Genomic DNA, 23,258 nt, shown 5'->3' on the forward strand with positions numbered 1-23,258 from the left:
GGGATCAAACCCACGACCCTGAGATTAAGAGTCTCATGCTCTACCGACTGAGCTAGCCAGGTACCTCCAAAGTAGTATTGACTTGGTCCGAATATCGTTCAGCTCCATTTCTGCAAAATATGAAGATCAGTGAAAGTGTTGTTGATGGATCCTGTGGTGCAGTCTGTCAGCATGTTGTACTTATACAGCAGTATACAGAAATTAGATGACAAGGTTACGACTTCAAGCCCCACCAGGAGCAAGTATTCTTCTAGAAGCCTATGCCTGTCTATTTCTTGTCCATAAAAGGAGCATTTATTCAATCCATTTAGGAGGACGTTTAATAGATAATAGGTATGTCATTGAGATAACAGGTCAGAGTGCAGGAACAGCAAGTATTCAAATTCATAGTCTTCTCTATCACCAGCTATGCCTGACAAGTCAGCAATGCAGGGTGGCTAGACTGCTCGAAAGTCAGTGAGTTGGTACTTCTGCATTGAAAATAACCACCTAACGTGGGGATCAAACCCACGACGCTGAGATTAAGAGTCTCATGTTCTACCGACTGAGCTAGCCAGGTACCTCAAAAGTAGTATTGACTTGGTCCGAATATCGTTCAGCTCCATTTCTGCAAAATATGAAGATCAGTGAAAGTGTTGTAGATGGATCCTGTGGTGCAATTGGTTAGCCTGTTTTACTTATACAGCAGTATACAGAAATTAGATGACAAGGTTATGAGTTCAAGCCCCACCAGGAGCAAGTATTCTTCTTGAAGCCTCTGCCTGTCTATTTCTTGTCCATAAAAGGAGCATTTATTCAATCCATTTAGGAGGACGTTTAATAGATAATAGGGATGTCATTGAGATGACAGGTCAGAGTGCAGGCAGAGATAGAATACAAAATCATCGTCTTCTCTATCACCAGCTATGCCTGACAAGTCAGCAATGCAGGGTGGCAAGCCTGCTCGAAAGTCCAAGCGTATGGCTGTTTGCGAAGTTTTTTGGTGCTTCGGCTCAGAAAAGAATCACCCCATTTGTGGTTCGAACCCACGAATACGAGATAAAGAGTCTCATTCTCTACCGTCTGAGTTAGCCAGGTAGGTCAATTGTCGGACTGACTCTGACCGAATATTGTACATCTATGTTTGTGCAAAATGTGGTAAACAGGTGATCAAGCTCCTGTGGCGCAATCGGTTAGCGCGTGGTACTTATACAGCAGTATGCAGCGAAGCAATGCCGAGGTTGTGAGTTCGATCCTCACCAGGAGCATGTACCTTTCTTGAACCCTCTTTCTGTCTATTTATGCTCTACCGACTGAGCTAGCCAGGTACCTCAACAGTAGTATTGACTTGGTCCGAATATCGTTCAGCTCCATTTCTGCAAAATATGAAGATCAGTAAAAGTGTTGTTGATGGATCCTGTGGTGCAGTCTGTCAGCATGTTGTACTTATACAGCAGTATACAGAAATTAGATGACAAGGTTACGACTTCAAGCCCCAAGTATTCTTCTAGAAGCCTATGCCTGTCTATTTCTTGTCCATAAAAGGAGCATTTATTCAATCCATTTCGGAGGACGTTTAATAGATAATAGGTATGTCATTGAGATAACAGGTCAGAGTGCAGGAACAGCAAGTATTCAAATTCATAGTCTTCTCTATCACCAGCTATGCCTGACAAGTCAGCAATGCAGGGTGGCTAGACTGCTCGAAAGTCAGTGAGTTGGTGGTTCTGCAGTGAAAATAACCACCTAACATGGGGATCAAACCCACGACCCTGAGATTAAGAGTCTCATGCTCTACCGACTGAGCTAGCCAGGTACCTCAACAGTAGTATTGACTTGGTCCGAATATCGTTCAGCTCCATTTCTGCAAAATATGAAGATAAGTGAAATTGTTGTTGATGGATCCTGTGGTGCAATTGGTAAGCCTGTTTTACTTATACAGCAGTATACAGAAATTAGATGACAAGGTTATGAGTTCAAGCCCCACCAGGAGCAAGTATTCTTCTTGAAGCCTCTGCCTGTCTATTTCTTGTCCATAAAAGGAGCATTTATTCAATCCGTTTAGGAGGACGTTTAATAGATAATAGGGATGTCATTGAGATGACAGGTCAGAGTGCAGGCAGAGATAGAATACAAAATCATCGTCTTCTCTATCACCAGCTATGCCTGACAAGTCAGCAATGCAGGGTGGCAAGCCTGCTCGAAAGTCCAAGCGTATGGCTGTTTGCGAAGTTTTTTGGTGCTTCGGCTCAGAAAAGAATCCCCCCATTTGTGGTTCGAACCCACGAATACGAGATAAAGAGTCTCATTCTCTACCGTCTGAGTTAGCCAGGTAGGTCAATTGTCGGACTGACTCTGACCGAATATTGTACATCTATGTTTGTGCAAAATGTGGTAACCAGGTGATCAGGCTCCTGTGGCGCAATCGGTTAGCGCGTGGTACTTATACAGCAGTATGCAGCGAAGCAATGCCGAGGTTGTGAGTTCGATCCTCACCAGGAGCATGTACTTTTCTTGAACCCTCTGCCTGTCTATTTATGCTCTACCGACTGAGCTAGCCAGGTACCTCAACAGTAGTATTGACTTGGTCCGAATATCGTTCAGCTCCATTTCTGCAAAATATGAAGATCAGTGAAAGTGTTGTTGATGGATCCTGTGGTGCAGTCTGTCAGCATGTTGTACTTATACAGCAGTATACAGAAATTAGATGACAAGGTTACGACTTCAAGCCCCACCAGGAGCAAGTATTCTTCTAGAAGCCTATGCCTGTCTATTTCTTGTCCATAAAAGGAGCATTTATTCAATCCATTTAGGAGGACGTTTAATAGATAATAGGTATGTCATTGAGATAACAGGTCAGAGTGCAGGAACAGCAAGTATTCAAATTCATAGTCTTCTCTATCACCAGCTATGCCTGACAAGTCAGCTAGACTGCTCGAAAGTCAGTGAGTTGGTGGTTCTGCAGTGAAAATAACCACCTAACGTGGGGATCAAACCCACGACCCTGAGATTAAGAGTCTCATGCTCTACCGACTGAGCTAGCCAGGTACCTCAACAGTAGTGTTGACTTGGTCCGAATATCGTTCAGCTCCATTTCTGCAAAATATGAAGATCAGTGAAAGTGTTGTTGATGGATCCTGTGGTGCAGTCTGTCAGCATGTTGTACTTATACATCAGTATACAGAAATTAGATGACAAGGTTACGACTTCAAGCCCCACCAGGAGCAAGTATTCTTCTAGAAGCCTATGCCTGTATATTTCTTGTCCATAAAAGGAGCATTTATTCAATCCATTTAGGAGGACGTTTAATAGATAATAGGTATGTCATTGAGATGACAGGTCAGAGTGCAGGCAGAGATAGAATACAAAACCATTGTCTTCTCTATCACCAGCTATGCCTGACACGTCAGCAATGCAGGGTGGCAAGCCTGCTCGAAAGTCCAAGCGTATGGCTGTTTGCGAAGTGTGTTGGTGCTTCGGCTCAGAAAATAATCACCCCATTTGTGGTTCGAACCCACGAATACAAGATAAAGAGTCTCATTCTCTACCGTCTGAGTTAGCCAGGTAGGTCAATTGTCGGACTGACTCTGACCGAATATTGTACATCTATGTTTGTGCAAAATGTGGTAAACAGGTATCAGGCTCCTGTGGTGCAATCGGTTAGCGCGTGGTACTTATACAGCAGTATGCAGCGAAGCAATGCCGAGGTTGTGAGTTCGATCCTCACCAGGAGCATGTACTTTTCTTGAACCCTCTGCCTGTCTATTTATGCTCTACCGACTGAGCTAGCCAGGTACCTCAACAGTAGTATTGACTTGGTCCGAATATCGTTCAGCTCCATTTCTGCAAAATATGAAGATCAGTGAAAGTGTTGTTGATGGATCCTGTGGTGCAATTGGTAAGCCTGTTTTACTTATACAGCAGTATACAGAAATTAGATGACAAGGTTATGAGTTCAAGCTCCACCAGGAGCAAGTATTCTTCTTGAAGCCTCTGCCTGTCTATTTCTTGTCCATAAAAGGAGCATTTATTCAATCCATTTAGGAGGACGTTTAATAGATAATAGGGATGTCATTGAGATGACAGGTCAGAGTGCAGGCAGAGATAGAATACAAAATCATCGTCTTCTCTATCACCAGCTATGCCTGACAAGTCAGCAATGCAGGGTGGCAAGCCTGCTCGAAAGTCCAAGCGTATGGCTGTTTGCAAAGTTTTTTGGTGCTTCGGCTCAGAAAAGAATCCCCCCATTTGTGGTTCGAACCCACGAATACGAGATAAAGAGTCTCATTCTCTACCGTCTGAGTTAGCCAGGTAGGTCAATTGTCGGACTGACTCTGACCGAATATTGTACATCTATGTTTGTGCAAAATGTGGTAAACAGTTGATCAGGCTCCTGTGGCGCAATCGGTTAGCGCGTGGTACTTATACAGCAGTATGCAGCGAAGCAATGCCGAGGTTGTGAGTTCGATCCTCACCAGGAGCATGTACTTTTCTTGAACCCTCTGCCTGTCTATTTATGCTCTACCGACTGAGCTAGCCAGGTACCTCAACAGTAGTATTGACTTGGTCCGAATATCGTTCAGCTCCATTTCTGCAAAATATGAAGATCAGTGAAAGTGTTGTTGATGGATCCTGTGGTGCAGTCTGTCAGCATGTTGTACTTATACAGCAGTATACAGAAATTAGATGACAAGGTTACGACTTCAAGCCCCACCAGGAGAAAGCAATTCTTCTAGAAGCCTATGCCTGTCTATTTCTTGTCCATAAAAGGAGCATTTATTCAATCCATTTAGGAGGACGTTTAATAGATAACAGTGTGTTTAATAGATAACAGTGATAATAGATAACGTTTAATAGATAATAGGTATGTCATTGAGATAACAGGTCAGAGTGCAGGAACAGCAAGTATTCAAATTCATAGTCTTCTCTATCACCAGCTATGCCTGACAAGTCAGCAATGCAGGGTGGCTAGACTGCTCGAAAGTCAGTGAGTTGGTACTTCTGCATTGAAAATAACCACCTAACGTGGGGATCAAACCCACGACCCTGAGATTAAGAGTCTCATGCTCTACCGACTGAGCTAGCCAGGTACCTCAAAAGTAGTATTGACTTGGTCCGAATATCGTTCAGCTCCATTTCTGCAAAATATGAAGATCACTGAAAGTGTTGTAGATGGATCCTGTGGTGCAATTGGTTAGCCTGTTTTACTTATACAGCAGTATACAGAAATTAGATGACAAGGTTATGAGTTCAAGCCCCACCAGGAGCAAGTATTCTTCTTGAAGCCTCTGCCTGTCTATTTCTTGTCCATAAAAGGAGCATTTATTCAATCCATTTAGGAGGACGTTTAATAGATAATAGGGATGTCATTGAGATGACAGGTCAGAGTGCAGGCAGAGATAGAATACAAAATCATCGTCTTCTCTATCACCAGCTATGCCTGACAAGTCAGCAATGCAGGGTGGCAAGCCTGCTCGAAAGTCCAAGCGTATGGCTGTTTGCAAAGTTTTTTGGTGCTTCGGCTCAGAAAAGAATCACCCCATTTGTGGTTCGAACCCACGAATACGAGATAAAGAGTCTCATTCTCTACCGTCTGAGTTAGCCAGGTAGGTCAATTGTCGGACTGACTCTGACCGAATATTGTACATCTATGTTTGTGCAAAATGTGGTAAACAGGTGATCAGGCTCCTGTGGCGCAATCGGTTAGCGCGTGGTACTTATACAGCAGTATGCAGCGAAGCAATGCCGAGGTTGTGAGTTCAATCCTCACCAGGAGCATGTACTTTTCTTGAACCCTCTTTCTGTCTATTTATGCTCTACCAACTGAGCTAGCCAGGTACCTCAACAGTAGTATTGACTTGGTCCGAATATCGTTCAGCTCCATTTCTGCAAAATATGAAGATCAGTGAAAGTGTTGTTGATGGATCCTGTGGTGCAGTCTGTCAGCATGTTGTACTTATACAGCAGTATGCAGAAATTAGATGACAAGGTTACGACTTCAAGCCCCACCAGGAGCAAGTATTCTTCTAGAAGCCTATGCCTGTCTATTTCTTGTCCATAAAAGGAGCATTTATTCAATCCATTTAGGAGGACGTTCAATAGATAATAGGTATGTCATTGAGATGACAGGTCAGAGTGCAGGAACAGCAAGTATTCAAATTCATAGTCTTCTCTATCACCAGCTATGCCTGACAAGTCAGCAATGCAGGGTGGCTAGACTGCTCGAAAGTCAGTGAGTTGGTGCTTCTGCAGTGAAAATAACCACCTAACGTGGGGATCAAACCCACGACCCTGAGAGTCTCATGCTCTACCGACTGAGCTAGCCAGGTACCTCAACAGTAGTATTGACTTGGTCCGAATATCGTTCAGCTCCATTTCTGCAAAATATGAAGATCAGTGAAAGTGTTGTTGATGGATCCTGTGGTGCAGTCTGTCAGCATGTTGTACTTATACAGCAGTATACAGAAATTAGATGACAAGGTTACGACTTCAAGCCCCACCAGGAGAAAGCAATTCTTCTAGAAGCCTATGCCTGTCTATTTCTTGTCCATAAAAGGAGCATTTATTCAATCCATTTAGGAGGACGTTTAATAGATAACAGTGTGTTTAATAGATAACAGTGATAATAGATAACGTTTAATAGATAATAGGTATGTCATTGAGATAACAGGTCAGAGTGCAGGAACAGCAAGTATTCAAATTCATAGTCTTCTCTATCACCAGCTATGCCTGACAAGTCAGCAATGCAGGGTGGCTAGACTGCTCGAAAGTCAGTGAGTTGGTACTTCTGCATTGAAAATAACCACCTAACGTGGGGATCAAACCCACGACCCTGAGATTAAGAGTCTCATGCTCTACCGACTGAGCTAGCCAGGTACCTCCAAAGTAGTATTGACTTGGTCCGAATATCGTTCAGCTCCATTTCTGCAAAATATGAAGATCACTGAAAGTGTTGTAGATGGATCCTGTGGTGCAATTGGTTAGCCTGTTTTACTTATACAGCAGTATACAGAAATTAGATGACAAGGTTATGAGTTCAAGCCCCACCAGGAGCAAGTATTCTTCTTGAAGCCTCTGCCTGTCTATTTCTTGTCCATAAAAGGAGCATTTATTCAATCCATTTAGGAGGATGTTTAATAGATAATAGGGATGTCATTGAGATGACAGGTCAGAGTGCAGGCAGAGATAGAATTCAAAATCATCGTCTTCTCTATCACCAGCTATGCCTGACAAGTCAGCAATGCAGGGTGGCAAGCCTGCTCAAAAGTCCAAGCGTATGGCTGTTTGCAAAGTTTTTTGGTGCTTCGGCTCAGAAAATAATCCCCCCATTTGTGGTTCGAACCCACGAATATGAGATAAAGAGTCTCATTCTCTACCGTCTGAGTTAGCCAGGTAGGTCAATTGTCGGACTGACTCTGACCGAATATTGTACATCTATGTTTGTGCAAAATGTGGTAAACAGGTGATCAGGCTCCTGTGGCGCAATCGGTTAGCGCGTGGTACTTATACAGCAGTATGCAGAGAAGCAATGCCGAGGTTGTGAGTTCGATCCTCACCAGGAGCATGTACTTTTCTTGAACCCTCTGCCTGTCTATTTATGCTCTACCGACTGAGCTAGCCAGGTACCTCAACAGTAGTATTGACTTGGTCCGAATATCGTTCAGCTCCATTTCTGCAAAATATGAAGATCAGTGAAAGTGTTGTTGATGGATCCTGTGGTGCAGTCTGTCAGCATGTTTTACTTATACAGCAGTATACAGAAATTAGATGACAAGGTTACGACTTCAAGCCCCACCAGGAGCAAGTATTCTTCTAGAAGCCTATGCCTGTCTATTTCTTGTCCATAAAAGGAGCATTTATTCAATCCATTTAGGAGGACGTTTAATAGATAATAGGTATGTCATTGAGATAACAGGTCAGAGTGCAGGAACAGCAAGTATTCAAATTCATAGTCTTCTCTATCACCAGCTATGCCTGACAAGTCAGCAATGCAGGGTGGCAAGCCTGCTCGAAAGTCCAAGCGTGTGGCTGTTTGCGAAGTTTTTTGGTGCTTCGGCTCAGAAAATAATCACCCCATTTGTGGTTCGAACCCACGAATACGAGATAAAGAGTCTCATTCTCTACCGTCTGAGTTAGCCAGGTAGGTCAATTGTAGGACTGACTCTGACCGAATATTGTACATCTATGTTTGTGCAAAATGTGGTAAACAGGTGATCAGGCTCCTGTGGCGAAATCGGTTAGCGCGTGGTACTTATACAGCAGTATGCAGAGAAGCAATGCCGAGGTTGTGAGTTCGATCCTCACCATGAGCATGTACTTTTCTTGAACCCTCTGCCTGTCTATTTATGCTCTACCGACTGAGCTAGCCAGGTACCTCAACAGTAGTATTGACTTGGTCCGAATATCGTTCAGCTCCATTTCTGCAAACTATGAAGATCAGTGAAAGTGTTGTTGATGGATCCTGTGGTGCAATTGGTTAGCCTGTTTTACTTATACAGCAGTATACAGAAATTAGATGACAAGGTTACGACTTCAAGCCCCACCAGGAGCAAGTATTCTTCTAGAAGCCTATGCCTGTCTATTTCTTGTCCATAAAAGGAGCATTTATTCAATCCATTTAGGAGGACGTTTAATAGATAATAGGTATGTCATTGAGATAACAGGTCAGAGTGCAGGAACAGCAAGTATTCAAATTCATAGTCTTCTCTATCACCAGCTATGCCTGACAAGTCAGCAATGCAGGGTGACTAGACTGCTCGAAAGTCAGTGAGTTGGTGCTTCTGCAGTGAAAATAACCACCTAACATGGGGATCAAACCCACGACCCTGAGATTAAGAGTCTCATGCTCTACCGACTGAGCTAGCCAGGTACCTCAACAGTAGTATTGACTTGGTCCGAATATCGTTCAGCTCCATTTCTGCAAACTATGAAGATCAGTGAAAGTGTTGTTGATGGATCCTGTGGTGCAATTGGTTAGCCTGTTTTACTTATACAGCAGTATACAGAAATTAGATGACAAGGTTATGAGTTCAAGCCCCACCAGGAGCAAGTATTCTTCTTGAAGCCTCTGCCTGTCTATTTCTTGTCCATAAAAGGAGCATTTATTCAATCCATTTAGGAGGACGTTTAATAGATAATAGGGATGTCATTGAGATGACAGGTCAGAGTGCAGGCAGAGATAGAATACAAAATCATCGTCTTCTCTATCACCAGCTATGCCTGACAAGTCAGCAATGCAGGGTGGCAAGTCTGCTCGAAAGTCCAAGCGTATGGCTGTTTGCGAAGTGTTTTGGTGCTTCGGCTCAGAAAAGAATCACCCCATTTGTGGTTCGAACCCACGAATACGAGATGAAGAGTCTCATTCTCTACCGTCTGAGTTAGCCAGGTAGGTCAATTGTCGGACTGACTCTGACCGAATATTGTACATCTATGTTTGTGCAAAATGTGGCAAACAGGTGCTCAGGCTCCTGTGGCGCAATCGGTTAGCGCGTGGTACTTATACAGCAGTATGCAGCGAAGCAATGCCGAGGTTGTGAGTTCGATCCTCACCAGGAGCATGTACTTTTCTTGAACCCTCTGCCTGTCTATTTATGCTCTACCGACTGAGCTAGCCAGGTACCTCAACAGTAGTATTGACTTGGTCCGAATATCGTTCAGCTCCATTTCTGCAAAATATGAAGATCAGTGAAAGTGTTGTTGATGGATCCTGTGGTGCAGTCTGTTAGCGTGTTGTACTTATACAGCAGTATACAGAAATTAGATGACAATGTTATGAGTTCAAGCCCTGTAGATAAAGTGTTAGGGAACAGGGAGGTAGCTGTATATAAAGTGTTAGGGAACAGGGAGGTAGCTGTAGATAAAGTGTTAGGGAACAGGGAGGTAGCTGTATGTAAAGTGTTAGGGAACAGGGAGGTAGCTGGGTACACAGTGGGGCAAAAAAGTATTTAGTCAGCCACCAATTGTGCAAGTTCTCCCATTTAAAAAGATGAGAGAGACCTGTAATTTTAATCATAGGTACACTTCAACTATGACAGACAAAATGAGAAAGAAAAATCCAGAAAATCACATTGTAGGATTTTTAATGAATTTATTTGCAAATGATGGTGGAAAATAAGTATTTGGTCAATAACAAAAGTTGATCTCAATACTTTGTTATATACCCTTTGTTGGCAATGACTGAGGTCTAACGTTTTCTGTAAGTCTTCACAAGGTTTTCACACACTGTTGCTGGTATATTGGCCCATTCCTCCGTGCAGATCTCCTCTAGAGAAGTGATGTTTTGGGGCTGTTGCTGGGCAACACAGATTTTCAACTCCCTCCAAAGATTTTCTATGGGGTTGAGATCTGGAGACTGGCTAGGCCACTCCAGGACCTTGAAATGCTTCTTACGAAGCCAATCCTTCTCTCCTTCTCTGTGTGTTTGGGATCATTGTTATGCTGAAAGACCCAGGCACGTTTCATCTTCAATGCCCTTGCTGATGGAAGGAGGTTTTCCCTCAAAATCTCCCGATACATGGCCCCATTCATTCTTTCCTTTAAACGGATCAGTCGTCCTGGTACCATTACAGAAAAACAGCCCCAAAGTATGATGTTTCCACCCCCATGCTTTACAGTAGGTATGGTGTTCTTTGCATGCAACTCAGCATACTTTGTCCTCCAAACACAACGAGTTGAGTTTTTACCAAAAAGTTATATTTTGGTTTCATCTGACAATATGACATTCTCCCAATCTTCTTCTGGATCATCCAAATGCTCTCTAGCAAACTTCAGATGGGCCTGGGCATGTACTGGCTTAAGCAGGGGGACATGTCTGGCACTGCAGGATTTGAGTCCCTGGCGGCGTAGTGTGTTACTGATGGTAGGCTTTGTTGTTACATTGGTCCCAGCTCTCTGCAGGTTATTCACTAGGTCCCCCCGTGTGGTTCTGGGATTTTTGCTCACCGTTCTTGTGATCATTTTGACCCCACGGGGTGAGATCTTGCGTGGAGCCCCAGATCGAGGGCGATTATCAGTGGTCTTGTATGTCTTCCATTTCCTAATAATTGCTCCCACAGTTGATTTCTTCAAACCAAGCTGCTTACCTGTTGCAGATTCAGTCTTCCCAGCCTGGTGCAGGTCTACAATTTTGTTTCTGGTGTCCTTTGACAGCTCTATGACCTTGGCCATAGTGAAGTTTGGAGTGTGACTGTTTGAGGTTGTGGACAGGTGTCTTTTATACTGATAACAAGTTCAAACAGGTGCCATTAATACAGGTAACGAGTGGAGGACAGAGGAGCCTCTTAAGGAAGAAGTTACAGGTCTGTGAGAGCCAGAAATATTGCTTGTTTGTAGGTGACCAAATACTTATTTTCCACCATAATTTGCAAATATATTCATAAAAAATGCTACAATGTGATTTTCTGGAATTTTTTTCTCATTTTGTCTGTCATAGTAGAAGTGTACCTATGATGAAAATTACAGGCCTCTCTCATCTTTTTAAGTGGGAGAACTTGCACAATTGGTGGCTGACTAAATACTTTGTTGCCCCACTGTATATATGTTTGTGTGTGTGTGTGTGTGTGTGTGTGTGTGTGTGTGTGTGTGTGTGTGTGTGTGTGTGTGTGTGTGTGTGTGTGTGTGTTTGAACTGAGCTACCGTTTCTACTCCAGTGAAATGTGACACTTTGTGATTGGCCATTTAAGATTGTTATTCGGCTTCTGATTGGTCGGTAGTGAGACCAGTAGGATTCTGACACACACACACACGCACCTGTTGTGCTCGTCAGAGGAGACTGTGTTATCAGTTGTGTGTGGCAGTGAGACAGAACAGAGGAGATACAGAACAGAGTGTGACCAGTGGACAGGAGAGACAGAACAGAGTAGAGACTGGAGAGAGGAGAGACAGAACAGAGGAGAGACTGGATACAGGAGAGACAGAACAGGGGAGAGACTGGAGAGAGGAGAGACAGAACAGAGGAGAGACTGGATACAGGAGAGACAGAACAGAGGAGAGACTGGATACAGGAGAGACAGAACAGAGGAGAGACTGGAGAGAGGAGAGACAGAACAGAGGAGAGACTGGAGAGGAGAGACAGAACAGAGGAGAGACTGGAGACAGGAGAGACAGAACAGAGGAGAGACTGGAGAGAGGAGAGACAGAACAGAGGAGAGACTGGAGAGAGGAGAGACTGGAGAGAGGAGAGACAGAAGAGAGTGTGACCAGTGGACAGGAGAGATAGAACAGAGTGTGACCAGTGGACAGGAGAGACAGGACACTGCGTGACTCGTGGACAGGAGAGACAGGACACTGCGTGACTCGTGGACAAGAGAGACAGGACACTGCGTGACTAGTGGACAGGATAGTGTGTGACCAGCAGAACAGTTTGTGACGAGGGTCATTCTCCATCAGCATCATCACCATGCGGTTCTGTGTGGTTCTAGTAGCCGTGGTTCTGGTTCTCCATGTGTCCCAGACCGAGACGGCGGAGGACACCAGTCCAGAACAGACCGACGCAGCGGAACAAGAGACGGAGCCGGAGAAGAAAGAGAAAACGACTGAGATAGAGGAGGAGAAGGACGTGATGGTTCTACACATCAATAACTTCCAAAGGGCCCTGAGTGAAAACAAGTTCCTGCTGGTTGAGTTCTGTGAGTAGAAACATAGTGAAGGTTAAGGTTAGTTACCTAGTCATCTTGGTTAGGGTTAGTCACCCAGTCATCTTGGGTTAGGGTTAGTTACCTAGTCATCTGGGTTACGGTTAGTCACCTAGTCATCTGGGTTAGGGTTAGTCACCTAGTCATCTTGGTTAGGGTTAGTCACCCAGTCATCTTGGGTTAGGGTTAGTTACCTAGTCATCTGGGTTACGGTTAGTCACCTAGTCATCTGGGTTAGGGTTAGTCACCTAGTCATCTGGGTTAGGGTTAGTCACCTAGTCATCTGGGTTAGGGTTATATTTAGTCACCTGTCATCTTGGGTTAGGGTTAGTCACCTAGTCATCTAGGGTTAGGGTTAATCACCTAGTCATCTTGGGTTAGGGTAAATCACCTAGTCATCTGGGTTAGGGTTAGTCACCTAGTCATCTGGGTTAGGGTTAGTCACCTAGTCATCTGGGTTAGGGTAAATCACCTAGTCATCTGGGTTAGGGTTAGTCACCTAGTCATCTGGGTTAGGGTTAGTCACCTAGTCATCTTGGGTTAGGGTTAGTCACCTAGTCCTCTTGGGTTAGGGTTAGTCACCTAGTCATCTCGGTTAGGGTTAATCACCTAGTCATCTTGGGTTAGGGTTAGTTACCTAGTCATCTGGGTTACGGTTAGTCACCTAGTCATCTGGGTTAGGGTTAGTCACCTAGTCATCTTGGGTTAGGGTTAGTCACCTAGTCATCTGGGTTAGGGTTAGTCACCTAGTCATCTCGGTTAGGGTTAATCACCTAGTCATCTGGGTTAGGGTTAGTCACCTAGTCATCTGGGTTAGGGTTAGTCACCTAGTCATCTGGGTTAGGGTTAGTCACGTAGTCATCTGGGTTAGGGTTAGATACCTAGTCATCTGGGTTAGGGTTAGTCACCTAGTAATCTTGGGTTAGGGTTCGGGTTAGTCACCTAGTCATCTGGGTTAGGGTTAGTCACCCAGTCATCTTGGGTTAGGGTTAGTCACCTAGTCATCTGGGTTAGGGTTAGTCATCTAGTCATCTTGGGTTAGGGTTAGGGTTAGTCACCTAGTCATCTTGGGATAGGGTTAGTCACCTAGTCATCTTAGGTTGGGATTAGTCACCTAGTCATCTTGGGTTGGGGTTAGTCACCTAGTCATCTGTTTTATGGTTAGTCACCTAGTCATCTGGGTTAGGGTTAGTCACCTAGCCATCTTGGGTTAGGGTTAGTCATCTAGTCATCTGGGTTAGTGTTAGGGTTAGTCACCTAGTCCTCTTGGGTTAGGGTTAGTCACCTAGTCATCTGGGTTAGGGTTAGTCATCTAGTCATCTTGGGTTAGGGTTAGTCACCTAGTCATCCTGGCCTGTTGTACAATTCATTTGAAACCTTCTCTTCATCCTCATGACTCTATAACTCCCTTACCCTAACCCTCGTCATCTCTCAGGACCCTTATTTGTTTTACTCCCTGACCTTAACACTCGTCATCACTAAGGACCCTTATCAGCTGAATGTTCACATGTTCTCTCCAACTGCAGCATATGTAAATTCTCCCAGGGCTACCTCTACCTGAGGTTAAGGTTAGGAGGAGTTACCAGGGCTATCTCTACCTGAGGTTAATGTTAGGAGGAGTTACCATGGCTACCAGGGCTATCTCTACCTGAGGTTAAGGTTAGGAGGAGTTACCATGGCTGCCAGGGCTATCTCTACCTGAGGTTAAGGTTAGGAGGAGTTACCAGGGCTACCTCTACCTGAGGTTAAGGTTAGTAGTAGTTACCAGGGCTATCTCTACCTTAGGTTAAGGTTAGGAGGAGTTACCATGGCTACCAGGGCTATCTCTACCTGAGGTTAAGGTTAGGAGGAGTTACCATGGTTACCAGGGCTATCTCTACCTGAGGTTAAGGTTAGGAGGAGTTACCAGGGCTACCTCTACCTGAGGTTAAGGTTAGGAGGAGTTACCAGGGCTATCTCTACCTGAGGTTAAGGTTAGGAGTTACCAGGGCTATCTCTACCTGAGGTTAAGGTTAGGAGAAGTTACCATGGCTACCAAGGGCTATCTCTACCTGAGGTTAAGGTTAGGAGGAGTTACCATGGCTACCAGGGCTATCTCTACCTGAGGTTAAGGTTATGAGGAGTTACCATGGTTACCAGTTTAGCCTCAACTGACTCTGGATCTGATCTGGTATATTTGCATTTTATCATTCACTTGCCATATGCAATTGTGTGTGTGTGTGTGTGTGTGTATGGTGTGTGTGTGTGTGTGTGTAGATGCTCCGTGGTGTGGTCACTGCCGTCAGTTGGAGCCGGTGTATGCGGAGGCAGCGGGCGTGTTGAAGGGAGAGAGAAAGGAGGGAGAGAGCGAGGGATACCGTCTGGCTAAAGTGGATGCTGCAGAGGAGAAGGAGCTGGCAGAAGAGTTTGATGTCGGAAGTTTCCCAACCATCAAACTGTTCACCAATGGAGACAGAAACAACCCCATCGACTTCACTGGTAATAACCTCTAGCCCCTGACCTCTGACCTCTAACCCTACTGACCCTAAACCTAACCATCAAACTGTGTGTGTTTTAGGGAAGAGGACAGTGCAGGGTATTGTCCAGTGGTTGAAGAGGCGGTCAGGTCCTAGTGCCGTGGTGTTAGAGACGACTGATGCCGCTTCAGAACACATCAGCCTTCACAACGTTACAGTGCTGGGGTTCTTCACAGTGAGTACCCTGACCCCTGGTCTCCAACCCTGACCCTGACCCCTGGTCTCCAACCCTAACCCTGACCCATGGCCTCCAACCCTGACCCTGACCCCTGGTCTCCAACCCTAACCTGGTCTCCAACCCTAACCCTGACCCCTGGTCTCCAACCCTAACCCTGAGCCCTGGTCTCCAACCCTAACCCTGACCCCTGGTCTCCAACCCTGACCCTGACCCCTGGTCTCCAACCCTAACCCTGACCCCTGGTCTCCAACCCTAACCCTGACCCCTGGTCTCCAACCCTGACCCTGACCCCTGGTCTCCAACCCTAACCCTGACCCCTGGTCTCCAACCCTAACCCTGACCCCTGGTCTCCAACTCTAACCCTGACCCCTGGTCTCCAACCCTAACCCTGACCCCTGGTCTCCAACCCTGACCCTGACCCCTGGTCTCCAACCCTGACCCCTGGTCTCCAACCCTAACCCTGACCCCTGGTCTCCAACCCTAACCCTGACCCCTGGTCTCTAACCCTGACCCTGACCCCTGGTCTCCAACCCTAACCCTGACCCCTGGTCTCCAACCCTAACCCTGACCCCTGGTCTCCAACCCTGACCCTGACCCCTGGTCTCCAACCCTAACCCTTTGACCTCTAATCCCTGACGTCTGTCTGTCTGTCTGTCTGTCTGTCTGTCTGTCTAGAGACTATAGTGTCTGTACAGCAGTCTGAACATTAGACTAGAGACTATAGTGTCTGTACAGCAGTCTGAACATTAGACTAGAGACTATAGTGTCTGTACAGCAGTCTGAACATTAGACTAGAGACTACAGTGTCTGTACAGCAGTCTGAACATTAGACTAGAGACTATAGTGTCTGTACATAGTAATCTACATTAGATTTTATTTTTGATTATTCAGGTTCACCGTCACCATTTCCCAGTTGATTTGAATGTTGTAAATCTCAGTGTAAATCTCAGTGTAAATCCCAGTGTAAATCTCAGTGTAAATCCCAGTGTAAATCCCAGTGTAAATCTCAGTGTAAATCCCAGTGTAAATCCCAGTGTAAATCTCAGTGTAAATCCCAGTGTAAATCCCAGTGTAAATCCCAGTGTAAATCACAGTGTACATCCCAGTGTACATCCCAGTGTAAATCCCAGTGTAAGAACAGTTTAAAAAAGTTTAAAAGACGATCCAACTTCAGAGCTGCCAACTCGCGTCTGACCTTCCTCTCTTCCATCTCACGCATCTGACCCTCTTCTCTTATATCTGAACATTTTAAGGCCTACATCAATAGAACCAGCCATCATACCTTCATCAGAACACCCTAGTCAGGTCAATACCAACTAAACAGGCCTACACCAATAGAACAATTTAGCATTAACACTGGAGTGATAGATGTGCAAGAAGAGATACTGGGTTGCAAAAGTGCAATAAGATAAATAACAATATGGGGATGAGGTAGTTGGATTGGCTATTTACAGATGGGCTGTGTACAGGTGCAATGATTGGTAAGCTGCTCTGACAGCTGATGCTTAAAGTTAGAGAGGGAGATATAAGACTCCAGCTTCAGTGATTTTTGCAATTTGTTCCAGTCATTGGCAGCAGAGAACTGGAAGTAAAGGAGGCCAAATGAGGTGTTGGCTTTGGGGGTGATCAATGAAATATACCTGCTGGAGGGCGTGCTACGGGTATGGTGACCAGTGAGCTGACATAAGGCAGGGCTTTACATAGTAAAGACTAAAAGATGACCTGGAGCCAGTGGGTTTGGCAACGAATACGTAGCGAGGGCCAGCCAACGAGAGCATACAGGTCAGAGTGGTGGGTAGGGTATGGGGCTTTGGTGACAAAACGGATGGCACTGTGATAGACTGCATCCAATTTGCTGAGTAGCGTGTTGGAGGCCATTTTGTAAATTACATCACCGAATTCAAGGATCGGTAGGATAGTCAGTTTTACGAGGGTATGTTTGGCATCATGAGTGAAGGAGGCTTTGTTGCGAAATAGGAAGCCGATTCTAGATTTATTAAAGTGACCATTATTAAAGTGGCCAGTGATTTAAAGTCTATGTATATAGGCAGCAGCCTCTAATCTGCTAGTGGTGGCTATTTAACAGTTTGATGGCCTTGAGATAGAAGCTGTTTTTCAGTCTCTCGGTCCCCGCTTTGATGCACCTGTACTGACCTCGCCTTCTGGATGGTAGCGGGGTGAACAGGCAGTGGCTCGGGTGGTTGTTGTCCTTGATGATCTTTTTGAGCTTCCTGTGACATAGGGTGCTGCAGGTGTCCTGGAGGGTAGTTAATTTGTCCCCGGTAATGCGTTGGGCAGACGCAGACCTCCCTGCAGTTGCGGGAGGTGCAGTTGCCGTACCAGGCGGTAATACAGCCCGTTAAAAATGCTCTCAATTGTGCATCTGTAGAGGTTTGTGAGGGTTTTAGGTGCCAACTTGACACAACTGTGGGAAGCATTGCAGTCAACATGGGCCAGCATCCCTGTGGAACACTGTCGCCAACTTGTAGAGTCCTGCCCTGACGGATTGAGGCTGTTCTGATGGCAAAAGGGGGAGCAACTCAACATTAGGAAGGTGTTCCTAATGTTTTGTCACCTCAGTGTACATCATTTACACACACAGAACAATGATCCAGTTCAGAGGCCTTCATCAGCAGCAGATTTTAATATGTTTATACAACAAATGTTATCGAGTCGTATCGCATCGACACAAACCGTATCTATTCACCCTCTAATCTAACCAAATGTTATCGAGTCGTATCGCATCGAAACAAACCGTACCGATTCACCCTCTAATCTAACCAAATGTTAGTGCATCGAGTCGTATCGCATCGAAACAAACCGTATCTATTCATCCTCTAATCTAACCAAATGTTATCGAGTCGTATCACATCGAAACAAACCGTATCTATTCACCCTCTAATCTAACCAAATGTTAGTGCATCGAGTCGTATCGCATCGAAACAAACCGTATCTATTCATCCTCTAATCTAACCAAATGTTATCGAGTCGTATCACATCGAAACAAACCGTATCTATTCACCCTCTAATCTAGCCAAATGTTAGTGCATCGAGTCGTATCACATTGAAACAAACCGTATCTATTCACCCTCTAATCTAACCAAATGTTATCGAGTCGTATCGCATCGAAACAAACCGTATCTATTCATCCTCTAATCTAACCAAATGTTATCGAGTCGTATCGCATCGAAACAAACCGTATCTATTCACCCTCTAATCTAACCAAATGTTATCGAGTCGTATCACATCGAAACAAACCGTATCTATTCATCCTCTAATCTAACCAAATGTTATCGAGTCGTATCGCATCGAAGCAAACCGTATCTATTCACCCTCTAATCTAACCAAATGTTATCGAGTCGTATCACATCGAAACAAACCGTATCTATTCATCCTCTAATCTAACCAAATGTTATCGAGTCGTATCGCATCGAAACAAACCGTATCTATTCACCCTCTAATCTAACCAAATGTTATCGAGTCGTATCGCATCGAAACAAACCGTATCGATTCACCCTCTAATCTAACCAAATGTTATCGAGTCGTATCACATCGAAACAAACCGTATCTATTCACCCTCTAATCTAACCACATGTTAGTGCATCAAGTCGTATCACATCGAAACAAACCGTATCGATTCACCCTCTAATCTAACCAAATGTTAGTGCATCGAGTCGTATCACATTGAAACAAACCGTATCTATTCACCCTCTAATCTAACCAAATGTTATCGAGTCGTATCGCATCGAAACAAACCGTATCTATTCACCCTCTAATCTAACCAAATGTTATCGAGTCGTATCACATCGAAACAAACCGTATCTATTCACCCTCTAATCTAACCAAATGTTATCGAGTCGTATCACATCGAAACAAACCGTATCTATTCACCCTCTAATCTAACCAAATGTTATCGAGTCGTATCGCATCGAAACAAACCGTATCGATTCATCCTCTAATCTAACCAAATGTTATCGAGTCGTATCACATCGAAACAAACCGTATCTATTCACCCTCTAATCTAACCAAATGTTAGTGCATCGAGTCGTATCGCATCGAAACAAACCGTATCTATTCACCCTCTAATCTAACCAAATGTTATCGAGACGTATCGCATCGAAACAAACCGTATCTATTCACCCTCTAATCTAACCAAATGTTAGTGCATCGAGTCGTATCGTATCGAAACAAACCGTATCTATTCACCCTCTAATCTAACCAAATGTTATCGAGTCGTATCACATCGAAACAAACCGTATCGATTCATCCTCTAATCTAACCAAATGTTATCGAGTCGTATCACATCGAAACAAACCGTATCGATTCATCCTCTAATCTAACCAAATGTTATCGAGTCGTATCACATCGAAACAAACCGTATCTATTCACCCTCTAATCTAACCAAATGTTATCGAGTCGTATCACATCGAAACAAACCGTATCGATTCATCCTCTAATCTAACCAAATGTTATCGAGTCGTATCACATCGAAACAAACCGTATCGATTCATCCTCTAATCTAACCAAATGTTATCGAGACGTATCACATCGAAACAAACCGTATCTATTCACCCTCTAATCTAACCAAATGTTATCGAGTCGTATCGCATCGAAACAAACCGTATCTATTCACCCTCTAATCTAACCAAATGTTATCGCGTCGTATCGCATCGAAACAAACCGTATCGATTCATCCTCTAATCTAGCCAAATGTTATCGAGTCGTATCGCATCGAAACAAACCGTACCTATTCATCCTCTAATCTAACCAAATGTTATCGAGTCGTATCGCATCGAAACAAACCGTATCTATTCATCCTCTAATATAACCAAATGTTATCGAGTCGTATCGCCTCGAAACAAACCGTACCTATTCATCCTCTAATCTAACCAAATGTTATCGAGTCGTATCGCATCGAAACAAACCGTATCTATTCACCCTCTAATCTAACCAAATGTTATCGAGTCGTATCGCATCGAAACAAACCGTACCTATTCACCCTCTAATCTAACCAAATGTTATCGAGTCGTATCGCCTCGAAACAAACCGTACCTATTCATCCTCTAATCTAACCAAATGTTATCGAGTCGTATCGCATCGAAACAAACCGTACCTATTCATCCTCTAATCTAACAAAATGTTATCGAGTCGTATCGCATCGAAACAAACCGTATCTATTCACCCTCTAATCTAACCAAATGTTATCGAGTCGTATCACATCGAAACAAACCGTATCTATTCACCCTCTAATCTAACCAAATGTTATCGAGTCGTATCACATCGAAACAAACCGTATCTATTCACCCTCTAATCTAACCAAATGTTAGTGCATCGAGTCGCATCGAAACAAACCGTATCTTTTCACCCTCTAATCTAACCAAATGTTATCGAGTCGTATCACATCGAAACAAACCGTATCTATTCACCCTCTAATCTAACCAAATGTTAGTGCATCGAGTCGCATCGAAACAAACCGTATCTATTCACCCTCTAATCTAACCAAATGTTATCGAGTCGTATCACATCGAAACAAACCGTATCTATTCACCCTCTAATCTAACCAAATGTTAGTGCATCGAGTCGCATCGAAACAAACCGTATCTATTCATCCTCTAATCTAACCAAATGTTATCGAGTCGTATCACATCGAAACAAACCGTATCTATTCACCCTCTAATCTAACCAAATGTTATCGAGTCGTATCACATCGAAACAAACCGTATCTATTCACCCTCTAATCTAACCAAATGTTATCGAGTCGTATCACATCGAAACAAACCGTATCTATTCACCCTCTAATCTAACCAAATGTTATCGAGTCGTATCACATCGAAACAAACCGTATCTATTCACCCTCTAATCTAACCAAATGTTATCGAGTCGTATCGCATCGAAACAAACCGTATCGATTCATCCTCTAATCTAACCAAATGTTATCGAGTCGTATCACATCGAAACAAACCGTATCTATTCACCCTCTAATCTAACCAAATGTTAGTGCATCGAGTCGTATCGCATCGAAACAAACCGTATCTATTCACCCTCTAATCTAACCAAATGTTATCGAGACGTATCGCATCGAAACAAACCGTATCTATTCACCCTCTAATCTAACCAAATGTTAGTGCATCGAGTCGTATCGTATCGAAACAAACCGTATCTATTCACCCTCTAATCTAACCAAATGTTATCGAGTCGTATCACATCGAAACAAACCGTATCGATTCATCCTCTAATCTAACCAAATGTTATCGAGTCGTATCACATCGAAACAAACCGTATCGATTCATCCTCTAATCTAACCAAATGTTATCGAGTCGTATCACATCGAAACAAACCGTATCTATTCACCCTCTAATCTAACCAAATGTTATCGAGTCGTATCACATCGAAACAAACCGTATCGATTCATCCTCTAATCTAACCAAATGTTATCGAGTCGTATCACATCGAAACAAACCGTATCGATTCATCCTCTAATCTAACCAAATGTTATCGAGACGTATCACATCGAAACAAACCGTATCTATTCACCCTCTAATCTAACCAAATGTTATCGAGTCGTATCGCATCGAAACAAACCGTATCTATTCACCCTCTAATCTAACCAAATGTTATCGCGTCGTATCGCATCGAAACAAACCGTATCGATTCATCCTCTAATCTAGCCAAATGTTATCGAGTCGTATCGCATCGAAACAAACCGTACCTATTCATCCTCTAATCTAACCAAATGTTATCGAGTCGTATCGCATCGAAACAAACCGTATCTATTCATCCTCTAATATAACCAAATGTTATCGAGTCGTATCGCCTCGAAACAAACCGTACCTATTCATCCTCTAATCTAACCAAATGTTATCGAGTCGTATCGCATCGAAACAAACCGTATCTATTCACCCTCTAATCTAACCAAATGTTATCGAGTCGTATCGCATCGAAACAAACCGTACCTATTCACCCTCTAATCTAACCAAATGTTATCGAGTCGTATCGCCTCGAAACAAACCGTACCTATTCATCCTCTAATCTAACCAAATGTTATCGAGTCGTATCGCATCGAAACAAACCGTACCTATTCATCCTCTAATCTAACAAAATGTTATCGAGTCGTATCGCATCGAAACAAACCGTATCTATTCACCCTCTAATCTAACCAAATGTTATCGAGTCGTATCACATCGAAACAAACCGTATCTATTCACCCTCTAATCTAACCAAATGTTATCGAGTCGTATCACATCGAAACAAACCGTATCTATTCACCCTCTAATCTAACCAAATGTTAGTGCATCGAGTCGCATCGAAACAAACCGTATCTTTTCACCCTCTAATCTAACCAAATGTTATCGAGTCGTATCACATCGAAACAAACCGTATCTATTCACCCTCTAATCTAACCAAATGTTAGTGCATCGAGTCGCATCGAAACAAACCGTATCTATTCATCCTCTAATCTAACCAAATGTTATCGAGTCGTATCACATCGAAACAAACCGTATCTATTCATCCTCTAATCTAACCAAATGTTATCGAGTCGTATCACATCGAAACAAACCGTATCTATTCACCCTCTAATCTAACCAAATGTTATCGAGTCGTATCACATCGAAACAAACCGTATCTATTCACCCTCTAATCTAACCAAATGTTATCGAGTCGTATCACATCGAAACAAACCGTATCTATTCACCCTCTAATCTAACCAAATGTTATCGAGTCGTATCACATCGAAACAAACCGTATCGATTCATCCTCTAATCTAACCAAATGTTATCGAGTCGTATCACATCGAAACAAACCGTATCGATTCATCCTCTAATCTAACCAAATGTTATCGAGACGTATCACATCGAAACAAACCGTATCTATTCACCCTCTAATCTAACCAAATGTTATCGAGTCGTATCGCATCGAAACAAACCGTATCTATTCACCCTCTAATCTAACCAA

General features: G+C 43.7%; 1 protein-coding gene and 7 non-coding genes across 8 annotated transcripts in view; all 8 read left to right on the forward strand.

Annotated features, from left to right (window-relative positions):
• The first annotated feature begins 1,153 nt into the window (after positions 1-1,153).
• On the forward strand, positions 1,154-1,247 carry trnai-uau (transfer RNA isoleucine (anticodon UAU)). Its single transcript has 2 exons — positions 1,154-1,191; positions 1,212-1,247. It is a non-coding gene; the product is annotated as a tRNA-Ile (tRNA).
• A 1,142-nt stretch (positions 1,248-2,389) lies between these two features.
• On the forward strand, positions 2,390-2,483 carry trnai-uau (transfer RNA isoleucine (anticodon UAU)). Its single transcript has 2 exons — positions 2,390-2,427; positions 2,448-2,483. It is a non-coding gene; the product is annotated as a tRNA-Ile (tRNA).
• Positions 2,484-3,620: 1,137 nt separating this feature from the next.
• Positions 3,621-3,714, forward strand: trnai-uau (transfer RNA isoleucine (anticodon UAU)). Its single transcript has 2 exons — positions 3,621-3,658; positions 3,679-3,714. It is a non-coding gene; the product is annotated as a tRNA-Ile (tRNA).
• Positions 3,715-4,368: 654 nt separating this feature from the next.
• trnai-uau (transfer RNA isoleucine (anticodon UAU)) lies at positions 4,369-4,462 on the forward strand. The gene is made up of 2 exons: positions 4,369-4,406; positions 4,427-4,462. It is a non-coding gene; the product is annotated as a tRNA-Ile (tRNA).
• Positions 4,463-5,663: 1,201 nt separating this feature from the next.
• On the forward strand, positions 5,664-5,757 carry trnai-uau (transfer RNA isoleucine (anticodon UAU)). Its single transcript has 2 exons — positions 5,664-5,701; positions 5,722-5,757. It is a non-coding gene; the product is annotated as a tRNA-Ile (tRNA).
• Positions 5,758-7,449: 1,692 nt separating this feature from the next.
• trnai-uau (transfer RNA isoleucine (anticodon UAU)) lies at positions 7,450-7,543 on the forward strand. Its single transcript has 2 exons — positions 7,450-7,487; positions 7,508-7,543. It is a non-coding gene; the product is annotated as a tRNA-Ile (tRNA).
• Positions 7,544-9,442: 1,899 nt separating this feature from the next.
• On the forward strand, positions 9,443-9,536 carry trnai-uau (transfer RNA isoleucine (anticodon UAU)). The gene is made up of 2 exons: positions 9,443-9,480; positions 9,501-9,536. It is a non-coding gene; the product is annotated as a tRNA-Ile (tRNA).
• Positions 9,537-11,775: 2,239 nt separating this feature from the next.
• LOC139424273 (protein disulfide-isomerase A2-like) overlaps positions 11,776-23,258 on the forward strand; it is a 32,666-nt gene continuing 21,183 nt past the window's right edge. Inside the window, exons 1-3 of the mRNA XM_071175963.1 lie at positions 11,776-12,605; positions 14,868-15,089; positions 15,169-15,302. Of these exons, the coding sequence (XP_071032064.1) occupies positions 12,377-12,605; positions 14,868-15,089; positions 15,169-15,302 (585 nt within the window). The 5' untranslated portion in view covers positions 11,776-12,376. The remainder of the gene's footprint in view (positions 12,606-14,867; positions 15,090-15,168; positions 15,303-23,258) is intronic.

Source organism: Oncorhynchus clarkii, chromosome 13, assembly GCF_045791955.1.
Source record: "Oncorhynchus clarkii lewisi isolate Uvic-CL-2024 chromosome 13, UVic_Ocla_1.0, whole genome shotgun sequence".
In the NCBI taxonomy this organism is placed as follows: domain Eukaryota; kingdom Metazoa; phylum Chordata; class Actinopteri; order Salmoniformes; family Salmonidae; genus Oncorhynchus; species Oncorhynchus clarkii.